Below are 17720 nucleotides of genomic sequence, written 5' to 3' on the forward strand. Positions count from 1 at the left end.
TGGTGCTGGGAAAACTGGACAGGTACATGTAGAAGTATGAGATTAGATCACTCCCTAATACCATACACAAAAATAAGCTAAAAATGTATTAAAGACCTAAATGTAAGGCCAGAAACTATGAAACTCTTAGAGGAAAACATAGGCAGAACACTCTGTGACATAAATCACAGCAAGATCCTTCTTGACCCACCTCCTAGACAAATGGAAATAAAAACAAAAATAAACAAATGGGACCTAATCAAACTCAAAACCTTTTGCACAGCAAAGGAAACCATAAACAAGACCAAAAGACAACCCTCAGAATGGGAGAAAATATTTGCAAATGAAGCAACTGACAAAGGATTAATCTCCAGAATTTACAAGCAGCTTATGCAGCTCAATAACAAAAAAACAAACAACCCAATCCAGAAATGGGCAGAAGACCTAAATAGACATTTCTCCAAAGAAGATATACAGTTCTCCAACAAACACATGAAAGAATGCTCAACATCATTAATCATTAGAGAAATGCAAATCAAAAGTACAATGAGATATCATCGCACACCAGTCAGAATGGCCATCATCAAAAAATCTAGAAACAATAAATGCTGGAGAGGGTGTGGAGAAAAGGGAACACTCTTGCACTGCTGGTGGGAATGTGAATTGGTACAGCCACTATGGAGAACAGTATGGAGGTTCCTTAAAAAACTACAGATAGAACTACCATATGACCCAGCAATCCCACTACTGGGCATATACCCTGAGAAAACCATAATTCAAAAAGAGTCATGTACCAAAATGTTCATTGCAGGTTTGTTTACAATAGCCAGGAGATGGAAGCAACCTCAGTGTCCATCATCCGATGAATGGATAAAGGAGATGTGGCACATATATACAATGGAATATTACTCAGCCATAAAAAGAAACGAAATTGAGTTATTTGTAGTGAGGTGGATGGACCTAGAGTTTGTCATACAGAGTGAAGTAAGTCAGAAAGAGAAAGACAAATACCGTATGCTAACACATATATGTGGAATCTAAGGGAAAAAAAAATGTCATGAAGAACCTAGGGGAAGAAAGACATCAACCTACTAGAGAATGGACTTGAGGATATGGGGAGGGGGAAGGGTAAGCTGTGACAAAGTGAGAGAGTGGCATGGACATATATACACTACCAAATGTAAAACAGATAGCTAGTGGGAAGCAGCCGTATAGCACAGGGAGATCAGCTCGGTGCTTTGTGACCACCTAGAGGGTTGAGATAGGGAGGGTGGGAGGGAGGGAGACGCAAGAGGGAAGAGATACGGGAACATATGTATATGTATAACTGATTCACTTTGTTATAAAGCAGAAACTAACACACCACTGTAAAGCAATTATACTCCAATAAAGATGTAAAAAAAAAGAAAAAAAGTTTTACTGAGCACAACCCTGCCCACCAGAAGGATGAGTCCCACCTCCACCCACTACCAGTCCCTCCCATCAGGAAGCTTGTCGAACCCTCTTAAATAGCCTCACCCTCCAGAGGGCAGACAGCAGAAGCAAGAAGAACTACAATCCTGCAACCTGCCAAACGAAATCTACAATCACAGAAAATTAGACAAAATAAGGACTTCCCTGGTGGCGCAGTGGTTAAGAATCCACCTGCCAATGCAGGGGAACGGGTTCGAGCCCTTGTCTGGGAAGATCCCACATGCCACGAAGCAACTAAACCCGTGTGCCACAACTATTGAGCCTACACTTAGAGCCCATGAGCCACAACTACTGAGCCCGTATGCCAAAACTACTGAAACCCATATAGCTAGAGCCCATGCTCCGCAACAATAGAAGCCACCGCAATGGGAAGCCCATGTACCACAACGAAGAGTAGCCCCCCTTCGCCCCAAGTAGAAAAAGCCTGTGCGCAGCAACAAAGAATGAATGTAGCCATGAATAAATAAATACATAAATATATAAATTTATTTTTAAGAAAAATAAAGAAAGAAAATTAGACAAAATGAAATGGCAAAAGTATATTTCCCAGATGAAGGAACAAGATAAAACCCCAGAAAAACAACTGAAGTGGAGATAAAAAACCTTTCAGAAAAAGAATTCAGAATAATGATAGTGAAGAAGATGCAGCATCAAGGAAAAAGAATGGAGGCAAGGATGGAGAAGATGCAAGAAATGTTTAACAAAGATGTAGAAGAACTAAAGAACAAACAACAGAGGTGAACAATACAATAACTGAAATGAAAAATACACTAGAAGGAATCAATAGCAGAGTAACTGAGGAGATAACAGAAGAACAAATAAGTGACCTCGAAGACAAAATGGTGGAAATCACTGCCGTGGAACAGAATAAAGAAAAAAGAATGAAAATAAATGACAGTCTAAGAGACCTCTGGGACAACATTAAACACACCAACATTCACATTATAGGGTTCCCAGAAGGAGAAGAGAGACAGAAAGGACCTGAGAAATAATTTGAAGAGATAATTGCTGAAAAATTCCCTAACATGGGAAAGGAAACATTCACCCAAGTCCAGGAAGAGCAGAGAGTCCCAGGCAGGATAAACCAAGAAGAAACACACTGAGACACATAGTAATCAAACTGAAAAGAATTAAAGATAAAGAAAAAAATATTAAAAGTGACAAGGGAAAAATGAGAAGTAACATACAAGGGAACTCCCATAAGGTTATCAGCTGACTTTTCAGCTGAAACTCTACAGGCCAGAAGGGAGTGGCACGATATATTAAAAGTGATGAAAGGGAAGAACCTTCAACTAAGAATATTCTACCCAGTAAGACTCTCATTCAAACGCTTCACAGACAAGCAAAAGCTAAGACAGTTCAGCACCACCAGACCAGCTTTGCAACAAATGCTAAAGAAACTTATCTAGGCAGGAAAGGGACCAGCAATTTAAAACAACCTTGTACATATATAGACTGCTATATCAAAACCTCATGGGAATAACAAACCCAAAAACTACAATAGATACACTCACACACACACACAAAGAAAAAGAAAAAGCAACCCAACCACAACACTAAAGATGGTCATCCAACCAGAGGAAAAAAGAATAAGAGAGGAAGGGAAGAAAAAAGACCTACAAAAACAAACCCAAAACAATTAAGAAAATGGCAATAGGAACTTACATATCGATAATTACCTTAAATGTAAATGGATTAAATCCTCCAATCAAAAGACATAAAGACTGGCTGAATGGATACAAAAGCAGGACCCATACATATGCTGTCTGCAAGAGACCCACTTCAGACCTAGGGACACATACAGACTGAAAGTGAGAGGATGGAAAAAGGTATTCGATGCAAATGGAGATCAAAAGAAAGCTGCAGTAGCAATACTAATACTAGACAAAGTAGACTTTAAAATAAAGACTGTTAGGGGCTTCCCTGGTGGCGCAGTGGTTAAGAGTCTGCCTGGATGCAGGGGACACAGGTTCGTGCCCTGGTCCAGGAGGATCCCACATGCCGTGGAGCGGCTGGGCCCATGAGCCATGGCCACTGAGCCTGCAAATCTGGAGCCTGTGCTCCGCAACGGGAGAGGCCACAACAGTGGGAGGCCTGTGTACCGCAAATAAATAAATAATTAATTAATTAATAAAGACTATTATAAGAGACAAAGGACAGACACTACATAATGACCAAGGGATCAACCCAAGAAGAAGATATAACAATTGTAAATACATATGCACCCAACATAGGAGCACCTCAAAATGTAAGGCAAATGCTAACAGCCATGAAAGGGAAAATGACAGTAACATAATAATACTGAGGACTTTAACACTCTACTTTCATCAATGGACACATCATCCAGACAGAAAATCAATAAGGAAATACAGGCCTTAAATGACACATTAGACCAGATGGACTTAACTGATATTTATAAAGCATTCTATCTAAAAGCAACAGAATACACATTCTTCTCATGTGCACATGGAAAGTTCTCCAGGACTGACCACATGCTGGGCCACAGAGAGCCTTGGTAAATTTAAGAAAATTGAAATCATATCAAGCATCTTTTCTGACCACAACGCTATGAGATCAGAAGTAAATTACAAGACAAAAACTGTAGGGAATTCCCTGGTGGCGCCATGGATAAGAACCCGCATGCCAATGCAAGGGACATGGGTTCCAGCCCTGGTCCAGGAAGATTCCACATGCTGCGGAGCAACTAAGCCCACATGCCACAACTACTGAGCCTGCACTCTAGAGCCCACGAGCCACAACTACTGAGCCTGGGTGCAACAACTACTAAAGCCCATGCACATAAAGCCCGTGCTCCACAACAAGAGAAGCCACTGCAAAGAGAAGCCCACACACCACAATGAAGAGTAGCCCCCACTTGCCACAACTAGAGAAAGCCCGTGTGCAGCAATGAAAACCCAACACAGCCACAAATAAATTAATTAATTAAAAAAGAAGAAAAAAGAAAAAAACTGTCAAAAACACAAACACATAGAGGCTAAACAATATGCTACTAAACAACCAATGGATCACTGACGAAATCAAAAAATACCTAGAGACAAATGAAAACAAAGCACAATGATCCAAAACCTATGGGATGCAGCAAAAGCAGTGCTAAGAAGGAAGTTTATAGCAATACAAGTTTACCTCAGGAAACAAGAAAAATCTCAAATGAACAACCTAACCTTACACCTAAAGCAACTGGAGAAAGAAGAACAAGCAAAAACTAAAGCTAGTAGAAGGAAAGAAATCATAAAGACCAGAGCAGAAATAAATGAAACAGAGACAAAGAAAACAATAGCAAAGATCAATGAAACTAAAAGCTGGTTCTTTGAGAAGATAAACAAAATTAATAAACCTTTAGCCAGACTCATCAAGAAAAAAAGGGAGGATTCAAACCAATAAAATTAGAAATGAAAAAGGAGAAGTTACAACTGACACTACAGAAATACAAAGGATCATAAGAGAGCATCTATAGGGCAATAAAATGGACAACCTGGAAGAAATGGACAAATTCTTAGAAAGGTACACTCTCCCAAGACAGAACCAGGAAGAAACAGAAATTATGAACAGACCAATCACAAGTAATGAAATTCAAACTGTGATTTTAAAACTCCCAACAAACAAAAGTTCAGGACCAGATGGCTTCACAGGCGAATTCTATTCAACATTTAGAGAAGAGCTAACAGCTATCCTTCTGAAATTGTTCCAAAAAATTGCAGAGGAAGGAAAACTCCCAAATTCATTATGTTACCAAAACCAGACAAAGATACTACAAAAAAAAAAAAAGAAAATTACAGGCCAGTATCACTGATGAATATAGATGCAAAAATCCTCAACAGAATACTAGCAATCCAAATCCAACAACACATTAAAAGGATCATACACCATGATCAAGTGGGATTTATCCCAGGGATGGAAGGATTTTTCAATTCCTGCAAATCAGTCAATATGACACACCACATCAACAAATTGAAGGAAAAAAAATCATATGATCAACTCAATAGATGGAGAAAAAGCTTTTGACAAAATTCAGCACCCATTTATGATAAAAACTCTCCAAAAAGTGGGCATAGAGGGAACATACCTCAACATAATAAAGGCCATATATGACAAACCTACAGCTAACATCATACTCAACAGTGAAAAGATAAAAGCATTTCCTCAAAGATCAGGAACAAGACAAGGATGTCCACTCTTGCCACTTGCAACATAGTTTTCAAAGTTCTAGCTACAGCAATCAGAGAAGAAAAAGAAATAAAAGGAAAAGAAGTTAGATTTTCAGTTTGCAGATGACATGATACTATACATAGAAAATCCTAAAGACACTACCAGAAAACTACTAGAGCTCATCAATGAACTTGATAAAGTTGCAGGTTACAAAATTAATACACAAATATCTGTTACACTTCTATACACTAACAACAAAAGATCAGAAAGAGAAATTCAAGAAACAATCCCATTTACCATCACATCAAAAAGAATAAAACACCTAGGAACAAACCTACCTAAGAAGACAAAAGACCTGTTCTCCAAAAACTATAAGACACTGATGAAAGAAATCAAAGACAACATGAACAGATGGAAAGATATCATGTCCTTGGATTGGAAGAATCAATATTGTCAAAATGATTATACTAACCAAGGCAATCTATAGATTCAATGCAATCCCTATCAAATTACCAATGGCATTTTTCACATAACTAGAACAAAAAAATCTTAAAATTTGTATGGAGACACAAAAGACCCAGAATAGCCAAAGCAATCTTGAGAAAGAAAAGTGGAGCTGGGAAATGGTGCTGGGAAAACTGGACAGCTACATGTTAAAAAAATTAAATTAGAATATTCTTTAACACCATACACACAAAAAAAAAACTCAAAATGGATTAAAGACCTAAATGTGAGACTGGACACTATAAAAACTCTTAGAGGAAAACAAAGGATGAACACTCTCAGACATAAATCACAGCAGTATCTTTTTCGATCTGTCTCCCAGAGTAATGGAAATAAAAACAAAAATAAACAAATGAGACCTAATCAAACTCAAAACTTTTTGCACAGCAAAGGAAACCAAAAACAAGACGAAAAGACAACCCTCAGAATGGGAGAAAATATTTGCACATGATGTGACCAACAAGAGATTAGACTCCAAAATTTACAAACAGCTCATGTGGCTTAATATCATCAAAACAAACAACCCAACCAAAAATGGGCAGAAGACCTAAATAGACATTTCTCCAAAGAAGACATACAGATAGGCAAGAGCCACATGAAAAAATGTTCAACGGTGATAATTATTAGAGAAATGCAAATTAAAAGTACAATGAGATGTCACCTCACACCAGTCAGAATGGCAATCATGAAAAAATCCACAAACAATAAATGCTGGAGAGGGTGTGGAGAGAAGGGAACCCTCCTACACTATTGGTGTGAATGTAAATTGGTGCAGCCACTATGGCGACAGTATGGAAATTCCCTAAGAAGCCAAAAACAGAGCTACCATATAGTCCTGCAATCCCACTCCTGGGCATATACCCAGAGTAAAACATGGTCCAAAAGGATATATGCACCCCAATATTCATTACAGCGCTGTTTACAATAGCCAAGACATGGAAACAACCTAAATGTCCATCGACAGAAGAATGGATAAAGAAGATGTGGTACATGTATGCAATGGAATACTACTCAGCCATTAAAAAGAATGAAGTAATTGCCATTCACAGCAACATGGATGGACCTAGAGACTGTCATACTGAGTGAAGTAAGTCAGACAGAGAAAGAGAAATACGGTATGACATCGCTTATATGCAAAATCTAAAAAAAAAAAAAGTTACAAATGAACTTATTTACAGAACAGAAACAGACTCACAGACTTAGAGAACAAACTTATGGTTACCAGGGGGAAGGGTGTGGATCAGGGGACAGTTAGGGAGTGTGGGACTGACATGTACACACTGCTGTATTTAAAGTGGATAACCAACAAGGACCTACTGTACAGCACAGGGAACTCTCCTCAATATTCTGTAACAACCTAATTGGGAAAAGAATTTGAAAAATAATAGATACATGTATACGTATAACTGTATCACTTTGTTGCATACCTGAAACTAACACAACATTGTTAATCAACTATAATAAATATAAAGCTGAAAGTTAAAAAAAAACTGATGAAAGAAATAGGGCTCGAAAAAAACCCTATTATACAGGAGTTTTCCTTCTAACAGTTTACTAATTGCACATCAGCCAAGACTATCACATTGGAAACAGGGATAAATTTATTAGGTAGAGCTAGACATTGTAAAAACAAGACTCTACCTGATAACAAATACAATTTTACTTGCAAATATTACTAGCATATAAAATTAAAGAAGTAACAAATTCTTATAAAAATAAGATGTTAAATATTTCCAATGTATTAAATTCAAAAAAGCAAATGCTACAAGGCAAACTTAATGTACTACAAAAGAAAAGTACATCTAATGTGGGGAATATATCAATAACTGTGTAATATCTTGGTATGGTGACAGATCATAACTAGACTTATCGTGGTGATCATTTTGAAATGTACAGAAATATTGAATTACTATGTCATGTAACAGGAACTAACATAATGCTGTAGGTCAATTATAATTCAAAAACAAAGAAACTCAGAAAAAGAGATAATATTTGTGGTTATCAGAGGCAGGGGGAGGCAGAATTGCAAGACGGCAGTCGACATGTACAAACTTCCTGTTATAAGATAAATAAGTTCTAGGGATGTAATGTATAACATGATAAATATAATTAACACTGCTGTGTGTTATATAGGAAAGTTGTTAGGAGAGTAAATCCTAAGAGTTCTCATCACAAGGAAAATTTTTTTTCTATTTAATTCTGTATCTATATGAGAAGATGGATGTTCACTAAATTCATTGTGATAATCATTTCATGATGTACATAAGTTAAAATCATTACGCTGTACACCTTAAACTTATACAGTGCTGTCAATTATATCTCAAAAAAACTGGAAGTTGACAATGGTATAACTGGGATTTAATTCAGAACTCTCATTAATTTATGGGCTCACGTTAAACAATTGGTATTAGACACAATTATCTATAGGATGAAAATACGGTGAGTTTCAATAAAGTTTCAATAGCTAATTTTCTTAAAAACACTTTACTTAAGAGGAGACGCTTCAGGGATACTAAGAAACTATAAAGTGTTTCTTTTATCGTGCATTTTTTTCCCTGCTGTAAGTCTAAAATTCCACTGTGACTTTGAAGGAATACTGAAGGGCACAAATTAGAAAGCTTTTTATTTAACTATTCCTACTCTAACCAGGAAAGCAATGAAGGTTTAACAGTGTCTTGATAGTATCTGATTGAGGCCACTTGTACAAATATAAGCCCACTTACACTTTTATATTGTAATTAAAGATAATTATTTCTGGGAAAAGAACAATTTGTAAAAAAAAAAAATGTCTTTCATTATATGCAGATAGTACCTAGTGACCAATTGAAAGATTATGTCTACAGAGTCACAATACTTTAGAGATTGCCCTCATAAGAGTTGCAGCTGGTTTCTTGTATACATCAAAGATATCAGTCTCGTTTCCTTTTAGGTTTTCCTCCTCTATGAAAAAGACTATTTAAAATGTGAAAACAGCTGTGTTCCAAATGAAGTACAAAGAATTTTTACTTTGTAAAAAGTCCTCCAGTGAAGGACCCCGTTTCTTGTGAATAATTTATAAAATCATTCAGAAAACAAAATACCTCAACTAGTTTGAAGCTATTAATAATCCAAGAGACCCTTGAAGATGTTAGTTTCACATTTGACTAATGTATAAATTTGTTTTGGTGAAAGCTTTTATAAATTATTTTACGATCTTTATAAGAAGAGACAAAAAGGAGAAAAGAAGTCAATTCATTAACCCGACAGGCAAGGAGGCCTACAGTGAATTTTCAGAAGTCTGGGATGTATTTACCTTTAAATTTGGGCTAATAGTGGCTTGTACTGGCATCCTCCTAGAGTCGAGAGAAATCTTAATGAATAAAGAATGTATTTCATAGTAGGAGGATAGACAGTGGGAAGCTAATAATAATAATCAAGTTAGCAGTAATATCACTTACTAGACATATCCATGGGAGTGACATTTAGAAAGAGTCAAACTAACATTATAACTTTATACCTGTATGCCCAGCCCCAACAAAAAAAAGAAAATAATAATATTCAAATTTAACTTCTGGATTTTGTAAACAAATCAGGAGATGTATACAAATGGTAAATTTAGCAATTTTCTTTGTGTCACTAAAAAATCTCTTTACTTTCATGTATAAATAAAGTTAGTTAAAAAAATATTATTAAAAATGCAACAGACAAAAATTCAATTGGCAACAGTTTTCTGAGGTTCACTAACCTTTAGGTTGAGTATCAGACATTACAAGTGAAATGCTATCATCATCTCTTCGCTTTTCTTTAGTGTGTGCAGCCTGCTTTGCATAATTATTATCTGTCTGACTTGGTTGCGAACTCCTGCAAAACAAAATAATATTATACTCAATTCTTCTGAACACAGATGAATTTAGAAGCCAGCTGACATATATTCACGATAAAAATAACAGGTTACAAATGGCGTCCTATATAGCAGAGGATGTGATCTGAACAGTAAAAAGAATATTAAAATATGACTTGAGAAATAAGTTCTCATTCCTGTTCTACCTTTAAGTTCTCCATGCTTCTTTGGAAGGAAAAAAACAAGATAAGCACAACACAGAATTGTGCACATGCAAAATGAACAAAGAATAATACAAGTATTAAATACATCGAAGAGGTCTAAAAAGTAAAAATTCCACGAACACAAGTACATGATAATCACACTTATGTGTAATCAAAAATTAAGTCAAAGGTAATTGTTAATATGTTTCAAGCATGGTTCACATATCAAAAGTTATGTACAAAATAAAGTTTGGGGCTTCCCTGGTGGCACAGTGGTTGGGAGTCCGCCTGCCGATGCAGGGAACACGGGTTCGTGCCCCGGTCCGGGAAGATCCCACACGCCGCGGAGCGGCTGGGCCCATGAGCCATGGCCGCTGAGCCTGCGCGTCCGGAGCCTGTGCTCCGCAGCAGGAGAGGCCACAACAGTGAGAGGCCTGCATACCGCAAAAAAATAAAAATTAAAAAAAATTTTTTTAAATAAAGTTTGGAGTGTAGTTACAAATTTTACCTACGGAGAAAATAATTTAAAATATAATCTACTGGTTAAATACATAAAATATAATACTGTGTGAAAAACAAGTTTTGGATGATGAGCATAATATCACTATTAATGAAAACATAATACAACAGTAGTAGGGGATTTCAATACCTCACCCCACTTTCAGTAATCATTAGGTCATCCAGACCACACACACAAAAAAAAATCAAAAAGGAAACATTGGATTGAACCGTAAACTTGACCAAATAGACCTGACATGCATTTATAAAACATAAACACAGAACATTCTCCATGATAAGTCACATGATAGGCCACAATGCAAGACTTAGCAAATTTAAGAAGACTAAAATCTACAAAATCTCTTTCCCAACCAAACAGTATAAAATGAGAAATCAATAACAGGAGGAAAGCTGAAAAATTCACAAGTATATGGAGGTTAAACAATATGCTACTGAAAACCAACTGGCCAAAGAAAAAAATCAAAAGGAAGATCAAGAAATATCTTGAAACAAATGAAAATGTGAGCATAAAATGTCAAAATCTATGGAATGTTCTACGAGGGAAGTTAATAGCAATAAATGCCTACATTAAAAAACAAGAAAGAACTCCAATAAACAACCTCACTTTACACCTCTTGGAACTAGAAAAAGAACACATGAAGCCCAAACTAAGCACAAGGAAAGAAACAACAAAGATCAGAGCAGAAGTAAATAAAATAAAAATAAGAAAAACAACAGAAAGGATAAACAAAACTAAGAGCTAGTTTTTTCAAAAAATAAAGTTGACAAACCTTTAGCTAGACGAACCAAGAAAAAAAAGACTCAAATCAAAACAGATCATCACGAGACTACAATAAGTAATTATATGCCAACAATATGGATAACCTAAGAGCTGGTTTTCTGGGGGCAAAAAACCTTTTGGCTAGACTAAAGGAAAAAAGAGAAGACTTGTAAATAAAATCATTACAACTGGTAGCACAGAAATATGAATATATGAATATCATATGAATAAAATATGAATATCATAAGTGACTATTACAAACAATTGTACATCAAGTCATATAACCTAGAAGAAATGGACAAATATCTAGAAACATACAACCTACCAAACTGAATCATGAAGAAAAAGAAAATCTGAACAGATCAATAACAAGGAGACTGAATTAGTAATCAAAAACCTCCCAACACAGAGAAGCCCAGGACCAAATGGTTTCACTGGTAATTCTACCAAACAATTAAAGAAGAATTAATGACAATCCTTCTCAAACTCTTCCAAAAATTTTAAGAGGAGGGAACACTTCTATACTCATTTTGCAAGGCCATCACTACACTAATACCAAAGCCAGTTAAGAACACTACAGGAAAAGAAAACTATATACCAAAATACCCGTAATGCATAGAGATGTGAAAATTCTCATCAAAGTACTGGAAACCAAATTCCACAACACACATTAAAAGGATCAAACACCATGAGCAAGTGCAACTTATTGCAGAGATGCAAGAATGGTACAACATCCAAAAATCAATCAATGTGATAAACCACATTAATAAAATGAAAGATGAAAATCATCTGATCCCTCAAAAGATGCAGAAAAAGCATTTGACAAAATTCAACAACCTTTCATGATAAAACCCTCAAAAACCTGGGTCTAAAAGGAACATACCACAACAAAATAAAGGCCAATGTCACAAACCCACAGCTAACATCATATTAAACAGTGAAAAATTAAAAGCTTCACCTCTAAGATGAAGAACAAGACAAGGGTGCCCACTCTCACCACTCTTATTCAACACAGTACTGGAAATCCTGGCTAGACAAATTAGACAAGAAAAAATAAATAAATAAAAGGCATCCAAATCAGAAAGGAAAAAGTAAAACTGTCATTTGCGAATGATATGATCTTATAGAAAGAAAACCCTAGAAAATCCAGCAAAAAACTGTGAGAATAAATGAATTCACTAAAGTTGCAGGATACAAAGTCAACACACTACAATCAGTTGCATTTCTATACACTAACAATGAACTATCTGAAAGAGAAATTAAGAAAAAATACCATTTATAACTATAGCAAAAAGAATAAAATTATACTTATGAATAAATATAACCTAGAAGAAGAAAAACCTGTACACTGAAAACTATAAGATACTGATGAAAGAAACTGAAGACACAAATAAATGGGAAGATATTCTATACTCATGGATTGGAAAAATTAATTTTGTTAAAATGTTCATCCTACCCAAAGCAACCTACAGATTCAAAGCAATCCCTATCAACATTCTAATGGCCTTTTTCACAGAAATAGAACAGTCTTAAAATTTGTATGGAACTACTAAAGACCCCAAATAGCCAAAGCAATCTTGAGAAAGAAAAACAAAGCCAGAGGAATCACACTTCATGATTTCAAACTACATTACAAAACCACAGTAATCAAAACAATATAGTATTGGCATAAAAACAGACACATAAATCAATGAAACAGAATAGAGAGCCAGAAATTAATCCATGCATATATGGTCAGCTCCTGTATGATAAAGGCGCTAAGAATACACAATGGGAAAAGGAGAGTCTCTTCAATAACTGATGTTGGGAAAACTTGACAGCCACATGCAAAAGAATGAAACTGTATAAATATCTTATACCATATACAAATATCAACACAAAATGGATTAAACACTTAAATGTATGACCTGAAACCATACAACTCCTAGAAAAAAACATGAGAGTAAGTACCTTCACAATGATCTTGGCAATGATTTTTTGGATTAAACACCAAAACAAAGGCAACAAAAGAAAATTAAAAAGTGGGACCAAAAAGCTGCACAGCAAAGGAAACCTTCAATAAAATTAAAAGGCAACCCATGGGGCTTCCCTGGTGGCACAGTGGTTGAGAGTCCGCCTGCCGATGCAGGGGACACAGGTTTGTGCCCCAGACCGGGAAGATCCCACATGCCGCGGAGCAGCTGGGTCCGTGAGACATGGCCGCTGAGTCTGCGCGTCCTCCGCAACGGGAGAGGCCACAACAGTGAGAGGCCCACGTACCAAAAAAAAAAACAAAAAAAAAAAGGCAACCCATGGAATAGGAGAAAATATTTGTAAATCATGTATCTGATAAGGGAGTTAATATCCAAAATATATAAAGAATTCATACAACTCAACCAAAAAAGTAGAACAATTTCATTAAAAAATAGGCAGAAAAACCGAACAGAGGTTTTTCCAAAGAAGACTACAAATGACCAACAGGTACATGAAAAGGAGCTCAACATCCACTAATCATCAGGGAAATGTGTATCAAAACCACAGTGAGGTATAATCTCACACATGTGAGAAAGACTATTATCAAAAGATAAGAAAGAAGTGTTGGCAAGGATGTGGAGTGCTGTGGGAATGTAAATTACTGCAGCCACTATGGAAAACAGTATGAAGGTTCCTCAAAAAATTAAAAATAGAATATATGATCCAGCAATTCCACTTCTTAGTATGTATCCTTAGGAAACAAAAGCACTCTCTCAAAAAGATATACACACCCCCATGTTCACTGCAGCATTATTTGCAACAGCCAAGACATGAAAACAACATAAGTGTCCGTCAACAGATGAATGGATAAAGAAAATGTGACACTGACACACACACACACACACACACACACACACACACACACACACGATGGAATATTATTCAGTCATAAAAAAAGAAATCCTGCCATTTGTGACAACATGAATGAACCTTGGACAAAGACAAATACTGTACAATCTCACTTATATGTAGAATCTAAATTTAAAAACAGACAAACACACACCTAGATACAGACAACAGATTGGTGGCTGCCAGAGCCAGGGGCATGAAATGACTGAAGGTGGTAAAAAGGTACAAGTTTCCAGTTGTAAGAGAAATAAGTCCTGGAGATGTAAGGTACAGCATGATGACTATAGATGACAACAGTGTACTATATATTTGAAAGTTGATAAGATAGTAGATCTTAAAAGTTCTCATCAAGAGAAAGAAAACTGGGACTTCCCTGTTGGTCCAGTGGTTAAGACTCTGCGCTCCCAATGCAGGGGGGCTGGGTTCAAGCCCTGGTCAGGGAACTAGATCCCGCATGCCACAACTAAGAGCCAGCGCAGCCAAATAAATAAATATTTAAAAAAAGAGAAAAAAAACTGTAACTATGTGCGGTGATGGATGTTAACTAAACTTACTGTGTTACTCATTTTGCAATATATACATATATGAGATTATGTTGTACACCTAAAACTAATACAATATTCTGTCAGTAACATATCAATAAACTAGTTTTTAAAAGCAAATTGATAAACAATTGGGAAAGCAATTTGGTACTAATTAGACTAGCCATAGAATGAAATCAATCTTTACTGACAATCTTCTCACCCATGATAACTATAATTAACAAAACAACTCATTATGGTATTATTTAAGTGGGTAAAAATTTTGAAATAAAAAACTATATAAAATTATTAACCTACAGCATTCCTTTACAGTAGAATATATTATACAGTAATTACTCCATTTTCAAAACTACTTAACAACATAGAAATTTTTTAAATTTTATTGAAGTACAGTTGATTTACAATGTTGTTAATTTCTGTTGTACACCAAAGTGATTCAGTTATATGTATATATATTCTTTTTCATGTTCTTTTCCACCATGGTTTATCACAGGATATTGAATATAGTTCCCTGTGCTATACAGTAGGATCTTGTTGTTATCCATCCTATATACAATAATTTGCATCTGCTAATCCCAAACTCCCAATTCTTCCCTCCCCCACCCCCACTTAGAAATTTTTACATTTATAAAAGTACTAAAAAGTCAGACACCAAGAATAAATCAAAGATCCCTGTACAATAAAATATGAAGTACATACCAAGTGACCTCAGGAAGATTGCAGAGTAGGAAACACCTACCATGTTCTCACCTAGACAACAACTGCACTGGCAGAATCTGTATGATGTAACTACTTTGGAATTCTGGAGTCTACGGAAGGCTTACAACTTCCAGTCAAAAGGTTCAACAGTAAATTGCAGTTAATTTTGGTCAATTTAGGCAATTTGGATGGTAGCAGTTACCTATGCCCAGCTTGGAGGCAAGCAGCAATGCCCAAGTTCCTAGAACAGTTTGCATAGGCTTACAATTACCAACATGAGCAATAAGGACCTCATCCTCCAAATACTGGGAATCTGTATTGTGATCACTGATTGCTATCTCTGTTCGTGGATAAGCAGACATAGAGACAGGCAGCCATTGCCACAACAACCACTACCATTGTTGCAACAATCTCCCCATCCAGCTAAAACAACTTCCAAGAGATTTAAAGAACTAGCACCTATTTTATTTCCTCCCTTCATTTTTCCCATTTTCTCCTTATGGGAACCAAACATTTAAGGACCAGGACATTGAAACGTAATCACATGTACAAGGAAATTTAGAATGTCACAGACATAACCGGGGAAAGACACAGGTTCAGAAAAAACCTGAAAAGACCTTTTGTTTACATATCAGGCTGATCCCTGGAAGAGGGACATGTTACAACAATTTAAAAAACTAACAAAGGGAAAAAATCCAGCAAATGCTGGGGAAGGGAGAATCTGATTTTCAGACTTGGCATCTTATAAGATCCAAATGTCAAATTCTCAACAACAACAAAAATTCATAAGACATACAAAGAAACAGGAAAGTATGGCCAATTCAACAGAAAAAAAAATTAATCAACAGAACCTGTCCCTGAAAAGATCCAGTTGGCAGATTCAGTAGACAAAGACATTAAAACGACTATCTTAAAGATCCTCAGGGACGTCCCCGGTGGTACAGTAGTTAAGACTCCGTGCTTCCAAAGCAGGAGATGCAGGTTTGATCCCTGGTTGGTCAGGGAACAAAAATCCCACATGCTACGTGATGCGGAGAAATTTTAAAAAAAGAAAAAGAAAAGTATCTTGGACAAAAGTCAAGAAAATGACTTATGATAAAATGAAAATATCAATAAAAGACAAAATACACAAATGAACCAAAAGGAAATTCTGGAGCTAAAAAAGTATAATAACTGAAATGAAAATTTATGAGAGATTCAAAAGCAGATTTGAGCAGGGAGAAGAAACGGTCACTGAACCTGAAAATATGATCATGGAAATGACCAAATCTGAGGAACAGAAAGAAGAAAAAAAAATTTTTTTAATATATTTATTTTTTGGCTGTGTTGGATCTTCATTGCTGCGCACAGGCTTTCTCTAGTTGCGGCGAGCAGGGGCTACTCTTCGTCACGGCGCCCAGGCTTCTTTTTGCAGTGGCTTCTCTTTGTTACAGAGCATGGGCTCCAGAGCGCAGGCTCAATAGTTGTAGCCCATGGGCTTAGTTACTCCACGGAATGTGGGATGTTGCCGGACAAGGGCTCGAACCCATGCCCCCTGCATTGGCAGGCAGATTCTTAACCACTGCGCCACCAGGGAAGGCCCAGAAAGAAGAAATATTTAAGAAAAGTAAACAGAGCCTAAGGGACCTACGGGACACCAAAAAATGGACTAATATACACATTGTTGGAGTCTCAGAGGAGAAGAGAAAGGGGAAAAGATATTATTGGAATAAATATCACCAAAGAATTCCAAATTTAATGAAAAAAATGAATATAAATACCCAAAAAGCTCAAGGAACTACATGTAGAGTAAACTGAATGAGATCTACACCAAGAAATGTTATAATCAAATTGTCCAAAGACAAAGGCAAAGAGAGAATCTTGAAAGCACCAAGCAAAATGTGACTCATCACACACAAAAGATTCTCAATAAGATTATGAGCAGATTTCTCATCAATAACCATGCTGGCCAGAAGGCACTGAATTGGTATATTCAAAGGACTAAAGGAAAAAACTGTCAACAGGAAATCCTATATCTGGCCAAACTGTCCTTCAAAAATTAGGACAAAATTAAGATATTCTAAGACAATCAAAAGCTGAGGGCGGGGGCTTCCCTGGTGGTGCAGTGGTTGAGAGTCCGCCTGCCGATGCAGGGGACATGGGTTCGTGCCCCGGTCCGGGAAGATCCCACATGCCACGGAGCAGCTGGGCCC

General features: G+C 36.4%; 1 protein-coding gene across 27 annotated transcripts in view; it reads right to left on the bottom strand.

The window, feature by feature from the left end:
* Positions 1 to 17720, bottom strand: part of SENP7 (SUMO specific peptidase 7) — a 171357-nt gene that overhangs the window by 44978 nt on the left and 108659 nt on the right. For all 27 annotated transcript variants that reach the window (XR_009563695.2, XM_060298014.1, XM_070045437.1 and 24 more), the window contains one exon: positions 9848 to 9963. Coding sequence is in view for 26 of the 27 variants with exons in the window: in XM_060298014.1 (XP_060153997.1) it covers positions 9848 to 9963 (116 nt within the window). In the remaining variant the exon portion in view is untranslated. The remainder of the gene's footprint in view (positions 1 to 9847; positions 9964 to 17720) is intronic.

Source organism: Globicephala melas, chromosome 4 (genome assembly GCF_963455315.2).
Source record: "Globicephala melas chromosome 4, mGloMel1.2, whole genome shotgun sequence".
Taxonomy (NCBI): Eukaryota; Metazoa; Chordata; class Mammalia; order Artiodactyla; family Delphinidae; genus Globicephala; species Globicephala melas.